At 44.5% G+C, this 20,428-nt stretch overlaps 1 protein-coding gene across 3 annotated transcripts in view; it reads right to left on the reverse strand.

The window, feature by feature from the left end:
• Nucleotides 1-18,428, reverse strand: part of LOC147465742 (S-adenosyl-L-methionine-dependent methyltransferases superfamily protein) — a 135,478-nt gene extending 117,050 nt beyond the window's left edge. For 2 of the 3 annotated variants that reach the window (XM_086512339.1, XM_086512323.1), the window contains exon 1: nt 18,282-18,357. In XM_086512339.1, coding sequence (XP_086368465.1) covers nt 18,282-18,342 — 61 coding nt within the window. In that variant the 5' untranslated portion in view covers nt 18,343-18,357. Of the gene's footprint in view, nt 1-18,281 lie in introns of all 3 variants that reach the window. The other variant, XM_086512331.1, reaches the window with a different exon arrangement.
• Between the last annotated feature and the right edge of the window lie 2,000 nt (nt 18,429-20,428).

Below are 20,428 nucleotides of genomic sequence, written 5' to 3' on the forward strand. Positions count from 1 at the left end.
GATTTTGTGATCAAAACAGATCACCAGAGTTTGCGGTATTTTCTTACGCAACGAAAATTATCTGAGAAGCAAATGAGATGAGCCAACTTTTTGTCCATGTTTCACTTCCAGATCCTCCATACGGCTGGGAGTAAGAATGTGGCTGCAGACGCATTGTCTAAACGGCCTAGGGTGAACGCGGTTACTTCTGTGTATCACCAAGAATTGGAATCACTTCCACAGTTGTATACGAATGACCCAGACTTCTCCTCCACTTGGAATAAGTTATAGAACGGAGAGCATGAATATCCCTATTCTATTCGGGATGGTTACCTCTATCACCACCAAGCAATTCGTGTGGCAGAACCATTGTAAAGCTGCAGACAAGCACAGAAGGAATCTGGACTTAATAGTCGGTCAATTAGTCTTACTCGAGTTTGAGAAGGCAAGACTAAAGAAACAAGCGACTCATAAAGGGAAAGTGGTAGAACTTTCCAATCGCTATTATGGGTCGTTTAAGATAACTGGCCAAGTGAACGATGTGACGTTCCGCTTAGACTCACCATCTAATTGGAAGATCCACAATGCTTTCCATGTTAGTTTACTCCGGCCATATGTGGGACCGCCTCCAAGTCGGCCTATTGTTGAGGACCTCCTGAGGTTAAGGAAACGTAAGAAATACTCCAACCAAAGCAGATCATTCATCATCAGAAGTGGCCACTTAAGTTCGGGAAGATTACACGGAAGTATTTGGTAAAGTTAAAAATTATTCTACTCTAGATGCTCAATGGATGACAGAGCAAGAATTAGCATCCTATCCCGAAATTCTGGAAGGATATATACAAGCACTACAGTTGAGGACAACTGTTTAGAAGCCAGAGGGATGTTGCTAAATGGACTATTTTCCATAGCTACATGGGACGGCGGGTCGGGGTCGGGAACGGGGACGGGGACGGGACGGCAAAAGTAAGGAAACGGGGACGGGGTCGGGACGGCAAAAAACAATTTAGAGTTTTTTTGGCATTTTTTGACCTATACACATGCCACACACATAGAGCATCACTTTGACCACAAATTTACACTAAATAGACCAAAGAACACGAGTCATATAGATGCAAACGTACTAATAAAACATCGAGAAATGAGGACCCAAAGGGTGGCTTTTATAGCCATTGGGGTGCTTCAAAGTTCAAACATATGTCTATTAGAGAGAAACTAGCCTCTAGAAATGATCAGGTTTTCAAATTTTAAAAAAAGTCCCCTCCCATCCCCTACCATCCCCTGCCGTTCCCGGGACGTTTTGCCTGCGTTCCCACTTGGCAGCCATTTTTTCGTCCGTCCCCACCCGTCCCCGTCTCGGAAATGGACGTCCCCATCCCTAGGGTCCGTCCCCTCCGTCCCCTGTAACTATGCTATTTTCTTATTTTCTCGAGTAATTTCTTTTTATTGAAATTAGGATATTTAAAGATGTGCACTTGAACCGTAAGGTTAGGAACTGCAGATCTACTAGAATTATTAAAAGCCATCAGGAACGGAAAACTCTGATGCGTCATATGATGGGTGACATTAAGCATCGCGGAGGGGTTTCACCATTAGTTCGGTAGGAGAGACCGGGAAACGAGTATTCTTGATGCGTCACGTGATGGGGTGACGGGAGCATCGGAAAGGGAATATCTCGTTGGTCTGGCAGGAAACCCGAACTAGAAAGAGGAATACACGTAAAGACGAAAGCACAAGAATAAAGATGGGTTCTGAGAAGCTTTTCTTAAAAAGCGGAATATTTTAACGAGTTTTCCGGGAAGAGCACACACTTTCCTGCAAGGAATCTATGTATGCATTGCATTTATGCATGTGGTTGCATCCAGGGACGCCTGGGAAGTGCTGTGAAAGGCATTGTTTTTAACTTACAAGGTTTTATTGAGTTTTTGGGCAGGTTCATACCAATTTTAAAATATGCCGGTCGTCCACTTAATAAGTGGACAGACACTTAGAAAATAAAGCAACAAAACCAACCAGCGAATTCTCCCTCCCTATTTTGGGTAGTGTAACAAACTTGGACACTCCAAGTCAAGAACCTACCGCGACAGCACAAATAACCACTTCAAAACAGTTCACAGTTCACAATTGATTCGACACTGGCCCGGCGGAGTGCGTCAAGATACACGGAGCTCCGTCGGGCCAGTGTCGAATGAATTGTGAACAGTGAACTGTTTTGAAGTGGTTATTTGTGTTGTCGTGGTAGATTCTTGACTTGGAGTGTCGGAGTTTGTTACAGGTAGAATGCAAAAACCAAAAAAAAAAATCCGCCGCGATCTCTACGTTGCCAACCTCTGCTCAGCTATTCCTGCTGTGGCCAGGGAGCTATAAAAGCACCACATGCCCTCACTCAGAGGAGGAGTTGCCAGCGCCAACAAGAGAAGACTCTGCGGCCAGAAGACGAAAGAGATCGCGAGACTGCAAAGCATAGAAGTCGCTTTTCCCGTGCAAGAGCAACAGGTATCTATTGTGGATTCGCCATACGAATTGTTGTCCGGTGTTTGTGTGTGTTTGCAAGTACTTCATCGCGAAGGAGAAGCGAGAAGGATTCGGCCTACGCTTGGGAATTTCGGGAACGAAATTTGGAAATTGTCTGCGGAGTCTCGACTTTGAGTACAGACGGAAAAAGGATTGAGAGCTCGTCTCTCGGAATTCCCTTACGGGAAGGAACGACCATCGAGTCAGAGAATTAGAATGGAGGGGTTTTCTCCAATTCTTGTGCTTGTAAAAAGATTCTCCCTAATAAAGGATTCTCTTTTTTTTTTGGGGGGGGGGGGAGGGGCCAACCCATCTTCTGGTCCCAAATACTATGTCGAACTTCTCCCTCAACTCTGTTTAGTTGAAGGATTATTTATTTTCATCTTGTTGATTATTCGTGTGCGCTCCCGTTTGTGACATAACCCCATAGTGCCACTTGTCAAATTTCCCTCCTCTCTCTATGCTTCAGCTTCTTGAGCATTGTTCCTCATAATTGGGCTCTCATACAGCTGTTTTTTCAAGTATCCTACAACAATTTACATCTTCAAAAGAACTTAATTTTATCAAGCAATCCTGTTTTTTGCTGTTACTTCTTTGTGACCAATACTTCAAAAGTTGGACATGCAACCTTGCTCACATTATGTACTTAGTTTTCATAAACCTCTTCTGAACTTATTTGAATTTAAAGGACACATATCTATTATTAATCATAAATGTGCTTATTCTCCAATAAATGATTGCTTCAAGGAATTACCGCTTTACAAATACAATAAGTTTAATCCAAGGAAACGGTGTATGACAATACAAACAACACACATTGAAAGCCTCATGATCGCATACGCGTAAGCAAAGGTGGAGACGAGTTCCATGAATCTATAAGGGCTACAAAATGCTAGTGACTGATTTGAAGCTTCTTTGCTTTTGTCTCCAATCTCAGGTAATGATTGAACAAGCTTGGGAACCTTGGGCTGTCACACTGCTATACTTGGTCTGACACTGAATTAAAAGCTATGGTTACTTGATTTAATACAAATTTCAGCGTCACCGCGAAATGTTTCAGGGCAGGAACATTTCACCCTCAAAATATGGTGTTTCACCACGAGACGTTTAAGTCTAATGATACAGCATATTGAAATGTGGGACCCAAACATGCCATATACAGATTTTGAAAGGTCCCAAAACCTTTAGTAACTTCTTGTTAACAAAACGGCATGTGTTTCACTTGATCAGCGAAACATTTCGAGGCTCTAATGTTTCACCTGTCTGGACATGCTGAAACGCATTTCATGAATGCAATAATCTCTTTGGCTTTGCTTCTCATTGAATCAATGAGTTTAACCGAAGGGACGGTGCTTTGAGCAATATTTAAGCAGTATCATTAGTGATGCCTGACCACCAAGAATGGTACACATTCAAATAGACTAGAAGAGTTTGAGCATTCGCTCTAGCAAAGCTATCCTTTCAAAGTTGTTACAAGCTTGGACACTCTAAGCGAGAAATCAATAGCAACACACGAGCGGAAACTGCAAATAACTATATTGAGCTTGAATAGAGAGAGAGAAGAGGAGAGTCAATACCATTGAACGACAAAATTCTGTCCTCAGATGCACTGGCCCCAAAGACTGGCGCCCCTTTATTTCTTTGTTATTGCTTCACAAAGGTACATGTCACATGCATATCTAACCCTATGTGCATGTGGACAAGCTGTAACTCCTATTTCTAGGGTTTAAGACAGCCTAGGAAGTGTTATGGCACCCTTGTGAACCTGTATGCAAGACGTGCATGTCCGGAGCCAGGACACCCCCATTGTACCTATGAGTCCTGGGCTTGGAGCTGAGTGTGCTACCAGCCAGAGTCTGTATGGTTCTATGAGTTGTCGAGTTCCAGTGACTTCTGAGTCTCCTCTTGTGCTTTGAGTTGTTGTGTGATGTTTTCTTTCTCTTGGAGTGAGGTACTGCACTGAGGAGCACCCATTGTAGAGAGCACGACACACTTTCCTTGCTACAATCCATCGCACATCGGGCGCTCTCTAGTCTTCATCGCTCCGTCGTAAGGGGCATAAGCCATTAAGAACCACAAATTCTTCTTCACTTGTTTGAGATAGTTTTCAATGCCAAAGTGACTCTCCCATTGTCATTCGTGGGGAGGAAGTTGTTCATTCTTCATCTCTCATTTCTAATGTGCAGGCGAAGATTGAAAAGAATCAGGAGAAGGAGACTCTCAGTCTTTTCTTCTCCAAAGCACAACACACATGATTTGCATGATATAGATGGGATTATTCACAAGCATGATGATTTGCATGATAAAGATGTGATTGTTCACAAGGATGATGGTTTAGTTGATGCTTTTTCTAGTAAAGCTAACCTCATTGCAGATACGATCAATCCCAAAGAACCGATCTTGGCTCTCGAATCGAGATCTAAGGAACCCCCACAAGAAGTATTGTATATGTGCATGATTAGTCAGTGCGCATTGTTCGAGTGTTTCATCCGTGACGGTTTCCTGTATTTTAATCACCGTCTTTATGTGATTCCTATTCATAGGCATGCCATATTGTACGATGAACACGATTCACTCATGAATGAGCACGGATGTATGCGGATTACTCACGAAAAGATGAAATGTTTGCATTCAAAGAATTCACATTCCATGTCTCTTCTTTGGCATGACACAGTATCCAAAAGAGCACAAGAAGGATTGAGCATAAAGCATCAGCATTTCCATTGTGATTTGCCACAGTTGATAGATTTAGATCAGAAAGACAAGTTTCGATTTCAATTCTTGCCTGTGTTTGATGAATGGTTTGGCACTCCATCTCTTTGTTCATCTACATTGCATGCACAGTCTTTAAAGAAAACTAGAATTTTTCCACTCACTTTACATGGAATGGGTATGTTCATGTCTTTATGTTGGAAGTGGTTTCAGGAATTTCCCACCACGGAGATTCTTGAAGAATGTGGACCTACGTCCATAGACGCAGATGGAGCATTGAAGCCACAGATCCCTTTGTCACGATTGTGACTAGTTACACTCTTCTTGATTCATTACAGATGCAGATGCGAAGTGTGACTAACCCAGAAGGACTCCTGTTCTCGAATGGTCACACCCCTTCGCCCAAAAGACATACCTCTTCGCCAAAAGCCACACTCCTTCGACGACTGGTCACACCCCTTCACCTTACGGATGCGACTCTTCACCCAATGGTTGCAGCTCTTCGCCGAAAGGATGTGTCTTTTCGTCTAAAGTCATGTCTCTTCACAAAGAGACATGCCTCTTCACTGATGACTATTCAATTCCTATAAAAGGAACCCTTGTATCACACTTTCAATCAATCGAAACACAGAGTCTTCTAAGTCTTGTTCTGAGTTCAGTTTCAGTTTCTTAAGTCTTAATCATGAATTTAAGTACTTAATTAAGGATTAGCGACTAGAATCCTTACAGTGGTATCAGAGCAAATTTTTCCCGGGACCCGAAGGTTGTGAGCCTCTCACCCTCACCGCTACTCTCCCCCTTCCCGGAATTGTATGGAAGCAGAAGAAAGATGGCCAGGACCCATGTTAGCATGAGGTAACTTTTTTCTCAAACACATATACAAAGCTAAGCAGAAGACAGAGTGCTGTGGCGGCATACCGGTTTCACTTCGCGACTCTTCGCGAGGACAGGAAGAGTGCTACCCTCTCCTTCTTGTGCAAGTGATGCACGCCGGTGATTCCAGGCCAGTCCTTCACCAAGCACCTCCCAGCAGGCTGAAAACGCTAGCAGCGCAGGCTGTTTTTCGATTCCAGGCAGCAGCAGCATTGGGTTTTAATTGAAGCAGCGCAGCGTTTCAGTTATAAAAAAAAACCAGCGCTGAACTTTATTAACCAAGGCCACATTTTCACTTTACACAATTTTGGCCAGCCGCCCAACTTAATATTAAGTGGGCACCCTTGGGCACCCCTTTGTGGACAAAAATACAAAAAATGCCAAGAGGCCAGCGGCAGCCAGCGCAAATGGCAAGATAGCGCCACAAGGAGAAAAATTCAGCGCACCCTCTTCTGCTAACTTCCCGCGCCACCAATTCTGGCCATCAACAGACGTGCACGCGGGCTTGTTCAGAGTCATGGACGACGAAGCCTTCAATGTTCCCGTCAATTTTCTCTCGTACATAGACGAGGTACCCGAAGAAATATTGCCAGAAAATCCTCCTCCGGCTCCCGAAGTGATAATTATACCAAATACCCCCGAAGCAGAACCCGTACCCGAACCGGAACCCGCATTCGAACCGGAAGTCATTCTCATTTCGGATTCCCCGTCTCCAGTTCCAGTTCCAGAAGAAAGACAAGTTCCCGACTTCATTTCGGCACCCGAGCCTGCTCCTGTACCTGCATTACAGCCAGCAGTGTTGCCCCAAAATTACCTGGTTTATGTCACTCATCGGCATGCCTCGCGCTCACAGGGCTGGGTGGTGTGGCATATCATCGTCACATGCGAGCCTCTTCATTTGCCACACTACGAGCGCATACTGAGCCGGTACCCCCACTTGGCTTATTCTCTGACGGAGTGTCGCGTGGATTCAGTAAACGACATCATTTCCCAGCAGCCTTTAGTTCGGGTTCACAACGAGTTACAGCTTCCGAACTACACGCCTTTGACACCAGACGACACACCTCCTATCGACGAGGTGGAAGATATCGAGGATTCGGATCTTGGACCAGATTTCTTAGCAGAGTGGGACGCAGCATCAGCAGCAGCTTCACCCTTCTACGGCAACCACACCTCTCCAGCTTCTCCAAGATATTCCCTCTGAGCTATCAGAATGTCAGAGACAGGCAGTGTTCCACCCGACGATCCGATAGCCATTCTCAGAGAACAGATGCCCGTCCTCCAAGAGGCCCTCTCCACCGGTCTTGCATCGATGACCGCACTTTTGGATGTCCTGCAGGCCTTTTCTTCTTCGAGGACGCAGCCAGCTACCCATTCAGTTTCTTCGGTAGCAGAGTCAATTCCTGAACAAGTCGACGCTCCGGAACCAGAGGTAGACAATCCTGAATTGAAATGTCTTTTTAAGATAATAAACACAGCACAAAAAAAGAAGATAGATGCAAAGTTGCCCGAGCCATACAACGGTCGCCGGGATAAGCGCGTGCTGGACCATTGGCTTTTCAAAATGGAGGTTTACTTTTCAAATACTGTTCTCATGGGAAGCAAGAAAGTTGCTTTGGCTAGCTCTCTACTGAAGGATACTGCATTCCTTTGGTGGCGTCGCCGCATCAAAGATGGAAAAATCACCGCTACTTGGGACAAATTCCGGCGCGTTCTTTGCAAGGCTTTTGAGCCTGCAAATGCCGATTTCCACGCCCGGTCTTCTCTCCGCCGCCTGAGCCAAACTGGCTCCTTGGCCGCGTACATCTCAGAGTTTCAGAAATTAACTCTTGAGATAGAGACACTCAATCCTTCCGACAAACTCCACAGTTTTGTTGACGGACTTGAGCCTTCCCTGCGAGATGATGTCCATAAATTTAACCCTGTCACACTGGATGCTGCAATCGTTTATGTTGAGCGACTTGGTGACAATCGGCGCCCACTCAGAAGTTTCCTTCCTGGTGATCGAGTTTCCAATTCTACAAGCTCTTCACAACGTAATTACCAAGGACAAGGTGGTCAGAATCAGCGTTCTTTCTCAAGAGTTCACTCTTCGAGACAATACTCTGCTGGACAAACTTCTTTCCGACCCCAATCTTCTGGCCAAGCAGCCATTTCCAGAGCCTCCTCTTCGGCAAGTAATCAGACTCGACGAAACAATCGTCCCAATCAAAGAAGGAATGGTCGTCGTGATTTTCGACCGAATACGTCCTCTGGACAGCAATCCTCTTCATCAGCTCCTTCAACCTCCAACTCCAACCGTATAGGATTATGTACAATTTGTCATGGAGATCACAGATGGTATGAATGCCCCAAGAAACCAAATCCTTCAAATCCTCGCCAGAATTCTCACATGGAGACCACAATTGCAGAACCTATCCAGAGCCAACCTCCTGTCTCAGACAAAGGCAAACAGGCAGCACCGTGTGTTCGAGTTTCCAAGGTTGTAAGTGCCTTAATGATGAATGCTCAGAATCACGTTACTGCTCCAGTGGATCTTTCGAATCAGGTTCTCAGCCTCCTTGGCTTTGTTGGCAAGCAGCCAATCAACGTTCTTGTGGACAGTGGGTGTTCTACTAATTTCATCAGCACATCTTTGATTACTAAATTGCGCCTTCAAACTCAACCTAGTGAGGCAGCTTACCAAGTAGAACTTGCTGATGGTTCTTTCCTCGAGTGCAACAAAAGGATTGAAAAGCTGGATTTTCAGATACAGGATTACCAAGATCAGCTTGGTTTTTCAGTTATGCCCTTGTCACATTACGACTTGATCCTTGGCCAATCTTGGTTATTTCAGTATGATCCAATAATCAGTTTCAGAGATCACTCAATTCAGCTCTTTCACAAGCAACAGGAAATAGAGCTTCGTGGTCTTTTCAGTACCAAACCCATTATATTGGTTTCTGCTTTACAAGTCAAACTGCTGGTTTGAAAACGTGATTGTGCTACTGCCTTAATCATGTTAAGAGATGTTAAACCCGGTGCAAAAGAAGCAGAAGTTAAATCCTCCTCAAAAATTGCCTATTTGCAGCAACCCTTCTTTCAACCACATTTGGACTTGTTTCCCGACGAGCTACCAACAACTTTGCCTCCTCGGCGTCCCGTGGATCATCCCATTGACTTGATCCCCGGCCAACCTCCACCAATTCGAGCCCCTTATCGAGTTTCATACTCAGAGTCTCAAGAGATACAGCAGCAGCTAGAAGATTTGTTGGATAAAGGTCATATTCGCCCAAGCAAAAGTCCCTTTAGAGCTCCTGTTCTGTTGGTCAAAAAGAAGGATGGGTCTATGCGTCTTTGCATCGACTATCGTGCTTTGAATAAGTTGACGATCAAAAACAAGTTTCCCCTGCCTCGCATTTACGAGTTATTTGATCAGTTATTGGGAGCAAAAATCTACTCCAAAATTGATCTAAAATCAGGGTATCACCAAATTCGCATTCGCATTGGTGATGAGTACAAGACAGCTTTTCGCACAAAGTATGGTCACTATGAATTTCTGGTATTACCATTCGGGTTAACCAATGCCCCGGCCTCTTTCATGACGCTGATGAACGAAATATTCGAACCATACTTGGACAAGTTCGTGATCGTGTATTTGGATGACATTTTAGTTTTCAGTCGAACGATGGCTGATCACAAGGAACATTTGAAGCTTGTCTTCCAAGTTTTGCGAACCAATGTGCTATACATCAATAAGAAGAAAAGTGATTTCTTCAAGAATCAGGTGGAATAACTTGGTCACATTATTTCTGCCAGTGGCGTTGCAGTCGATCCCAAGAAAATACAGGTCATAGTGGATTGGCCTTTACCGCTCACCATCTCAGATGTGCGCTCCTTTTGGGGACTTGCAAACTTTTATCATACCAAGGTCCACAAATTCTCCGACATTGCAGCTCCTTTGACTGAGCTTACCAAGCAGGATAAACTTCAATGGACTGAAGAAGCAGAACAATCGTTCAAAGCCCTTAAACATGCCTTGACGACAACTCCAGTTTTGGCTATTGCAGATCCTACTCAACCTTTTCAGGTCATGACCGATGCGTCAGATCGTGCTTCTGGAGGTGTTCTTATGCAGAATGAGCGTGTCATTGCTTTTGACAGCCGCAAATTTTCAGCCATACAAATGAGATACCCAGTTTATGACAAGGAATTTTTAGCCATTGTTCATGCTTACCGCACTTGGAAACATTATCTTCTTGGCGCAGATTCCGTGGTGCAGACAGATCATCAATCATTGACATACATTTTTACTCAACCGGTGATGAATCCTCGTCAAGGACGATGGGTAGAGTTCTTGGCAAATTTTCATATGATTATTCAATACGTGCCAGGCCTTGCAAATGCAGTTGCAGATGCCTTAAGCCGTCTTCCTCGAGCCATCAATTTTGCCATTTCCAGTGTGCAAATGGAGATACCTGCTTGTTTCAAGCATGAGTATTTGACAGATCGAGATTTTGGGGATGCATTTCAAGCCCTTAAATCCTCTACTCCGATACCAACTCACACTATTCTGAACATCCTCCCTCCATTCAACTAAAACTTACACTGCCATAGCATTCGCTCCTACGAGAGAAACTTGAATCCGTCCATGCTACATCACACTTACACCGTGATTGCCAAGTGTTTAAGGCACAGACATTCAAAATAGACAAAACACAGAAATCAGAATGGAACTGGAACTGGAACAGAACACAGAAACTGACAACAGACTGTTCCACACAATACACCATTGCGGAAAATTTTGATCCAAGAACATCATGAAGTCCCTTTTGCTGCTCATTCAGGCATCAACAAGACATACAGATTGTTATCTGCAACATATTTTTGGCCACAAATGTAGCAAGATGTTATCAAGTTTGTCAAAGCTTGTCATTCCTGTCAAACAATGAAGGCCTCTCGACAACTTCCTCAAGGGTTACTTCATCCTTTGCCCGTACCTCAAGAAAGATGGGAAAGTGTCAACATGGATTTTATCACTACATTGCCTCGTTCTCAAAAAGGCAATGCACAGATTCTCGTAGTGGTGGATCGGTTTTCAAAGATGGCACACTTTATTCCTTGCAAGAAAGCTGCCTCGGCACCAGACGTTGCGCAATTATTTGTGCTACACATTTTCAGATTACATGGATTACCAAAGTCCATTGTTTCAGACAGAGATCCAAAATTCACAAGGCATTTTTGGACATCCCTTTTCAAATCCCTTGGTACAAATTTGTTATTCAGCTCAGCATACCATCCTCAAACTGATGGACAGATAGAAAGAGTGAATCAAATTTTGGAAGAAATTCTTCGACATTACATACAAATTCGATTGGGATCATGGGAAGAGTATTTGCCACTTGTAGAGTTCGCATACAATAACTCTATCCATTCAGTAACTGGCATGACTCCATTCCAAGCAGCTTATGGGCATACTCCTCTTATACCGACAAACTTTGTTCTTCAACACAAAGTAGCTCTAGCAGATCAGTTGGTTCAAGAAATGCAAGATGTACTTATGCAAGTACGTGACAAGTTGGTTCATGTCCAACAAAAGTACCAGAAACAAGCCAATAAGCATCGACGACATGCAGATTTCCAAGAGGGAGATTTGGTTTTATTATATGTAGCACCTCATCGCTACAAAACGGTGAAATCTGTCTTTCCAAAGTTGCGCCTCGCTTCTATGGACCTTTCAAAATAATCAAGAAGTACTCAGTTGTCAATTACAAGTTGGAACTTCCACTCTCATGGGGAAAACTTCATCTAACTTTCCACATTTCTTGGCTCAAACAATACATACAAGGAGATTCGCCAATTCCAGACTTATCTTCTTATGTGCCAGAAATTGAAGATGAACACATAATTCTTGTTCCAGAAAAGATTCTTGATGTAAGACAAAAAGAAACAAGACGAAAGATCACAACAGAATTTCTTGTCAAGTGGATGGATCTTGATGAGTCAGACTCAACTTGGAGGACCGATGAAGATATGCAGCAGTACCCAAACCTCCTTCAAGAATTCTTTGAAAAGCGGAAGACTTTCATCTGAACACGGGGTTTTAATGTAAATGGGAAGGAATGTCACGATTGTGACTAGTTACACTCTTCTTGATTCATTACAGATGCAGATGCGAATTGTGACTAACCCAGAAGGACTCCTATTCTCGAATGGTCACACCCCTTCGCCCAAAAGACATACCTCTTCGCCAAAAGCCACACTCCTTCGACGACTGGTCACACCCCTTCACCTTACGGATGCGACTCTTCACCCAATGGTTGCAGCTCTTCGCCGAAAGGATGTGTCTTTTTGCCTAAAGTCATGTCTCTTCACAAAGAGACATGCCTCTTCACTGATGACTATTCAATTCCTATAAAAGGAACCCTTGTATCACACTTTCAATCAATCAAAACACAGAGTCTTATAAGTCTTGTTCTGAGTTCAGTTTCAGTTTCTTAAGTCTTAATCATGAGTTTAAGTACTTAATTAAGGATTAGCGACTAGAATCCTTACACCCTTTGTGTCGCTTTCGGCGCGGCCCAAAGAAGCAAGCATGGCAGACCTTTCTGAAGTTCAAGTATCGCACGACCCACGCCTCAGAGTGGGTTGGCGAAGAGTCCTTCCCAGGATTCCAGACACTGTTGGCGATCTCCCTCGACACTATATAGTTCGATACCAGTACCTCACTTTAAAAAGGAGGGGATGTCACGTGCACATCTAACCCTATGTGCATGTGGACAAGCTACTTCATGACTAGGGTTCAGTTTAGCTTAGGAAGTGTTATGGCACCTTTGTGAGTCTGTTCACAGGCCGTGAATGTCTAGATGCAGATGCATATTCTCTGGTTGCACACAGCATGATCATCAGCATTACCACAAAATCCATCATGAGCATTTTACAAAGCACAGAACCCATTTTCCCTATTTTAGCCATTTTTCACTTATTATTAATAAGTGACTTCGTTGGGAAACTGGGTAGGACAAATTGACTAAGGCAATATATAAGAAAAGCTAGCGCTAGCACTTTCTGACTGAAGAGGCAGCAGGGAACCAAGTTCTGACAGCGCACCTTCTCAGCAAGACTCCCGGCGGAATAACTTAGCGTTTTTTCAGCCATCAAGAAGCCTAGCGTTTTCAGCATTTGCAAATCAACCCCAGCGTTTTGCAGATTGCAGATCAGCCTAGCGTTAGCAGATTGCAGCAGACTCCCTAGAGTTTTTGCAGCAAACAACAGATCAGCCTAGTGGTTTTGCAAACTGCAGATCACCTAGCGTTTTGCAAATTCCCGGCGACAGAGCATCCATTTGCATCAGCGTTTTGCATTTTCAGCAGTCAGATTCCGCACCTCGCAGATCTCACCTTCCTGCAGCAGATCCTCGCCGCACGGTTAGATTAGCCTACGTTTGCAGATTCAGCCCGCTATTCGCAGATTTCAGCATCTGCGTTTTCAACGCATCGTCGTCGCGTCGTCGTCATCCGACATAGAGTCAGAATTCAACAGATACAAGATTTGCAGATTTCAAACCTAGCATTTTCAGTTTTCAATCCGTCTCGTCGTAGTCGTCGACATCGTCGGCAAGACCATTGCATTTAGACCATTGTAGAGATTTGTACAATCAATAGCAAAGACTTCTCTCGCCATCGAGAGAGGGGCCCTTGGAGGAGGGTTTGACAACATTCTGGTGTCATATTCTTCTCTCTCTATCTCTCAGTCTCAGCACCTTCATTCACAGTGGTTATCCACTTTGTTTGTGATCATTTGCACTCTCACTAAAGGAACAGAAGGCTCTCCCTTCCGTAAGTAAAAAGAACCCTTGAGCATACTTCGGAGCACTCATCTTGAGTAAAGTTCAACATTCACTTCCGCTGCAACTTACATCGGGTGTCATTCTCCTTCTCTCTCTCTCTCTCTCTCTCTCTCTCTCTCTCTCTCTCTCTCTCTCTCTCTCTCTGCCTCAGCACATCTCTACCTCTCTTCATTCTCTCTCTACAAGAAAATAAAAGGAACCATCATTCGTGCTAAGTAGCACACATTCAAGCAAGGAAAGAAGTAAAGATTTGTGGAAGTGTAAAGTCTAGATCTTGTGACCTGACATTGGTATCGAAGCTTTGAATTTTTGCACTAATCCGCTAATCCCCAAAAAAAAAAAATCCTCTTGTGTTTTTGGTTGTGTTTACAGAAATTCAGTAAGACTTCTCCCACTCTTGGAGCAACAGGCTTGTCATAGGGCATGCGACCGTGCGCCTTGAGCGTCCGAAAATAGCAACAAATTGTATATCGGGTGTTGCATGCGGGGTGTGCCAACGAAGGGGTAGATAGTCTCCCGAAGATTAGTCCGCAACCTTCCTTGAACCAAGAACAGAAACCCTTGCATGGTCAAGACTCATAGCGGTATAGACCTCCCCCAATTCAGAAGGCAAGCAAGTTCCCCCTTTAGACTCTCCCATGAGTCCACCCCCTACCCCTCCATCCTTGCCACCAAATCCCATGGATTTCATGATGCGGATCATGATGGAGATGATCATGCGGCAAGAGGAGACGCATCGACATGAGCATGTATAAGTGACGGAGCGAGAGGAACGTCGATTGGCGGCCGAAGCCAAGGCTTGTTAGACAGGAGCGAGAGGCAGACGCCGAGGTTCATAGGCAAGAAAGGACAGCCATGCATCATCTCATCACAACTTTGGCGGTCCAATCCAATACCTCTTTATCGGAGTCAAATTATGGAAAGCTTGCCAAGACCATCGCAGAGGCGAACAATGCTACACGGACGACCGACAACCCAATTCCCCAAGAGGCTTCCTTCAATAAGTATGATGGTACGATGGATGCTATTGTCATTTATTCTCGGTTGCATCAAATTACATCTTAATTGCGGTTGTTAAAAAGGCTAATAATAACAAAGTTCTCTTGGCTCCCATGCATCTCACGGGTGATACCATCACCTGGAATGAAAAGTGGATGGAGGAGGAGGAGGAAGCCCACAAGGTAGCCCATTCCGAGACTCTCCTTGTTCCCCCTCTCGAGCTTCGTTGGGAGGAGTTCGAGGAGGATCTAAAGACTCGCTTCTTGCCTCCACAGTACCTGAAGCGATTGAAGAAGGATTTTTGGGTTTTGTCTCAACAAAGTAAACATGTGATGTTGTAATCTAACCGTGTGTCCCAGTTAGGTGGAGAACTGAGAAAATCGGATGAGGAAAGGTTGGAGGCCTTTCTCTATGGATTGGACCACTCGGTCAAGTTTGACATGCAAACCAATGATCCAAAGACATTGCAAGAGGCGATATGCTTTCAGATTTTAGCAATTTCGCTCGCCGAAACCGGCTCAGATTTGACACCGCCAGCCTCTCCGTTGCAGTACGGTACTTCAGTTGCCCATTGAGCCTCTCCTCGGTCACTCCCCCGCTGCATCGATTGCTCCCATTGCTGCCCATCATCGACATCATCAAGATCTGCGTTTTCAGCCTTGCTTTACGCGACGGATCAACTCCAGTTTTGCAGCCAAATCTGCATTTTTGCAGCCAGCTTTCAGCCCTTGATTACTCTCACAACGCCCCAAATCTACCCCTTGGTGACCATCAGTAACCCCTCATCGAGAAGGATCCAAAAGTGCATCAAATGACCCCCGGAGGCGCTTCATTTTGAAGAGTTACCGCGGCGACATTCCCCATTCAAGTCAATAGAGCTTGCACTTGAGGTATTGCATGTGTGTACATTCCATTACGCAATCAAAAGCATATACCACATCAGCAACGATGTGGGGGGGCCCTTGAGAGGGTTGGTTGAGACCCCATCAGGTGTCATTCTCCTTCTCTCTCTTCTCTCTCTCTCTCTCTCTCTCTCCCCTTCTCTCTCTCTCTCTCTCTCTCTCTCTCTCTCTCTCTCTCTCTCTCTCTCTCTCTCTCTCTCTCTCTCTCTCTACACATCTCTACCTCTCTCTTCATTCTCTCTACACAAGAAAATAAAAGGAACCATCATTCCTTCTAAGTAGCACACAATCAAGCAAGGAAAGAAGTAAAGATTTGTGGAAGTGTAAAGTCTAGATCTTGTCATCATTTCAATTACGTTGCACCTGACAAAAAAAAAAACTTTGGTGTGAGCACAAGGCCGCCAAGGGATGCACCCCCAAGAAGGAGTTGAGATGGGTAAGAGAAAAGCCTTCTTCTTATATGTGTTGGATATACTATAGGGCTATGCATGAGAGAAGGTAGAATTTAGAAATCAACACTAGATTGATCTACTGGATTTAACGCCGTGATCAGACATGGTTTAGCATGGTATGCATCGTTGGGCATGCAATGGAACCATGTATGTCGCTTCCAAAAACCAACATAGGATTGATTCGTCATGCAAAGTCACTTAAGCACTTGTTGCATTGCGCAAAACACTGAATACAAACTATTCCTGAATTGATGTATCAAGTACTTGTGATTCACTTAATTTATGTTTTGTGGTCTATGCGATGTGAGTATTTGTGTCGGAGATGAATGACTACAACATTCTCTCTGAGTCATGTAAAATTGTCTAATATATACCTAGATGAATCCAGGATAAGCCCAGATTCACCCTTAAAGGAAAGTGCAAAGTATAGACCCATGGTAGTCACCCATAAGACAATATAACCATCAATTCCATCATGCATAGTACTGACTAAATACCACGACATCCCCACTAACCTCGTCAATACCCAAAAGTGGGTGTAGAACTAGGTACTAACATATGCTCCCAAACACAAAGCACCACACGCACGCACACATCAGCTTTGACATGGCAGGAGTTCACCCGCCAGCCACACAATGCAGCAAGGGACGAAAAGTTGAGCACTAGATCTTGTACATTGCGGAAAGTTTGCACTGTAATTTGCAGACATGAACTGCGGGCAGCTTGCTATGTGGTAACAAAAAAATTTGACCAGCTTTCTGGGGCACCAGTTTTATGATACAATTGACTTTTGATGCTTTCGTCATTAACATTAGAGTCGATTCTCATGTTGCTTTTATGGCCATTTGCCTTCAAATAAAAGGCATTGTCTCTTTTGTAAACAAAAAAAAATTATGAGCACGCTATCCACAGTTGTGAACATCATTGATAAATAAATAAAGAAATACCACCGGAAGTGCTCGAGTTACTCTCTAGGTTGCAATTCCATGGCTCTTCGTCACTCTCATGCCGTCTAGACAGTGCAAGTGTAATCTTCTCCATTACTTTGAAGTTTTTTCGAGTCTTGCTATTGAAGTTTTTTCGAGTTTTTACAAGTTTCGGAGATTCATTCATACGCTGGGTGATTATAATGGTCTGGCATATGTCATAGATGTGACGCGCCCTCTATGATAGAATTTTGGCACAAAAAACTGCTACCACTATCGCTCACACATGCGAGATCTTAGATTCAGCCTCAAAATCAGGACCAAAACAAACTATGTCCCCTCCTAGCGACAAGATGAATATAGAGAGAGAGGATGCGTGACTCATGACTGCCCCCGTGTGGTTGCCCTCTAGAGGATATGAAATCCTTTAGTCTCCTAGGCCTGCAAGAAAGATGGCCTGCCTTTGCATGAGATGGCCCATGTGTGGGCTGCCTTGAGGAAAGGATGTCACCCAGAAGAGTGATGCCTCGTAGCCTGGATCTGAAGGGGAGATGGACTGCCCAAATACGCAGGCATGGGCTGCTCCCTTAAAGTGCAAGGGCCTGCACACCCCAATCCTCTTAAAAGTTTTTCCCACTTGAGAAGTAAGAGGAACAACTTCTCCGGATTCAGTACAAGCAGTCTCATGCTCAACTCTCATCTTGTCTGATCACTTGTGAATACCTTAGAATGGCATCTTTAGATAGATGCACGGATGCCAAAAAAACCTTGTTATTATCACTCTTAGAGCACTGAACTGAGAAAACAACCACAGGCAAGAAAAGTTGGGAAAAAAACCAGAAGCTCAAAATGCGGTTTACATCTCCCAAAATGTTTTCCCGCTGCCTCGTTTCTGACATGCTTGAGTGTGCTCAACACTCAAAGCCATATCTTTGAGGGTGTACGTATTGGAACAATGGAAAGGATCATCTGCTTCATTCAAAGGAGGAGTAAACACACGAATGTTTAAGGGCTGTTCATTTTAAACCTTGGTCTGTTTTTTCTTTCTATGCCTGTAATCGTGCTCATAATGCGAAAGAGGCAGAAAAAAGTTTACCAGCGTCCTCGTCTTCTTGTGGACCGAAAAGAGCAGCAGGTGAAAATAGAGCAGGCTCCATGTTAGCTTATGTTTCCCATTTCAGCACGCCTTATATACACTTTGTAACGTACTTTAAGTTATCGGACAGCATTAGATGGTCATTGTCATTCCTCGACACTAAAGCCCACGGGCTATTAAATGAAGTGAGGCGGCGGTGGATAGTTGTGTGCACAAATCTCGAGGGTGTTGAAGGGTTGAAAAGAATGTGGCACTCGGTGCCCCTCGTGGGATTTGAACCAAGGGCGTCACTCGAGGTGAGTGGCCTATCCAACCCTCCCATGCACGTGTGGTGGTCATGGTGGGAAATAGATGATTTGTAAGCAAACTTGGACACGGGTAGAAGTAAATTAGGACCAAAAAAGTAAACTCAGACACGCGAGTCGAATCGGACATTCGAGCTTCCCTCGTATAGTGCGCTCCCAGTTCACCACCGTGATCCCGTGACGGGGTCTTCATTAAAGACCCCGTGGGATCTAGTAACGAGGATTGGCATTGCCATTACCATATTGAGGCTTAAGTATAAAGAGCAGAGAACGCCCTGCCCACCTACGCCGCCTTGTGTCACTAAATGACATGGGGTATGGCCCAAAGGGGATCAAAGGTCCAAATTTGGGGGGACGAAGTAGCTTTAGTCTCGACCTTCGGATCATCTAGTGAACTAGGGGTGAACTCGAGGTGGGTGAACTAGGGGTAAACTAAGGGTGAACTAGGGGCCGGTAAATTAGAATGTGATCGCTTGCCATCCCGACATGGGCAACGACGTGCGACATTAGTGTGACGATAGGGCTTTCGTGTGGCAATTGGGAGGTCTTGGGCTCGATCCACACTCCATGAGGTGGGTGAACTAGAGGTGAACTTAAGGTGCCGTTTTTGTCCGTAGCTCACCCCCTAGTTCACCGAGTGATCGAACGGCTGAGATAGAAGCCACTCTGTGACCCCAAATTTGGGCCCTAGATCACCCGTGACTGACCCTGTGTGATAGTGACGAGCCCCCCCCCCCCCCCAAAACACGGAGCAATTTTGATCTCGGCCGTCCAATCGCGCAGTGCACAAGGATGAATTAGGGGGTGGGTAACTAAGGTGAACCAACATGGTCACCGTGTCTGCCATGTTGACATGGGCACGAACGTGCGGTACCATGGTAGTAGGGCTTTCATGTGACAACTGCGAGGTCTCGCGTTTGACCCATGCCCCCCGAGACAGATGAACTCGCGTTTGGGTGCCGTTTTTGGCCCTAGTTCACCTTACTTCACTCCTAGTTTACAGTGACAATCAAATGGCGGAGATCAAAGTAGCATGTCTCCCCTCAACCTGGGCCCTTCATCCCCTTTGGGCTAACCACGTGTAAGATAGTGACGAGCCCGCCCTCCTCTTTCCGCGCAAAACTTGGGCGTGCGGACATGGAAGCCAACCGGTATATTATTATTCACCACGCAAAATAGGTGGTGGATAAGCTTTTGGGTAGCTACGACCTCATGTCCAAGCTTGGGAGAGAGTTGAGTTTCTGCTAATGCATCCTCATGAAGCCATCGAACAAATAGATTGTAAGCTATTGTTCAAGAGATAGCTACTTTCTTAAAATAAGTCATTCTTGATGTGTAATGCCTTCCGACCCATCCCCAAAAGTGATGGGCAAACATCGATTTTGTGTGTATCTAGTCTCAATGTTCGAAAAAAATCATTTCTGCAACCATACACATCTCCTTTTTATGCATTTCTCAAAAGGAAATTATAACAATTTCGAGCTGATTTCAACTAATTTTACACTATTTTTCTCAAAATCTAGGCAGGATTTCTCGTTTTTGTCTTCCTTCCAAGTGAGATTTTGTGATTTCAAAGAGGCATGATTGTAAGCTGAGACATGTTTGTTTCAAACATTGGCTGTGCTTGAACAAAAAAATAAGGTAGAGATGGATCAATGATCAGCCTTATCAAATGGCACAAATGAAATCTCTTTGAATTACAAGAAAACATAGACAAGATTGTTAGTGAACTAGGTGTGTTTAAAATATTCATTCTGCTACAATTAGAAGCATGGAGTCCCTCAAATATACACAAGGCAACATAGCATACACATGATTGGACATGCATACCTATAGAATCAA

Source organism: Adiantum capillus-veneris, chromosome 1 (assembly GCF_014529385.1).
Source record: "Adiantum capillus-veneris isolate H3 chromosome 1, ASM1452938v2, whole genome shotgun sequence".
NCBI classification, from domain to species: domain Eukaryota; kingdom Viridiplantae; phylum Streptophyta; class Polypodiopsida; order Polypodiales; family Pteridaceae; genus Adiantum; species Adiantum capillus-veneris.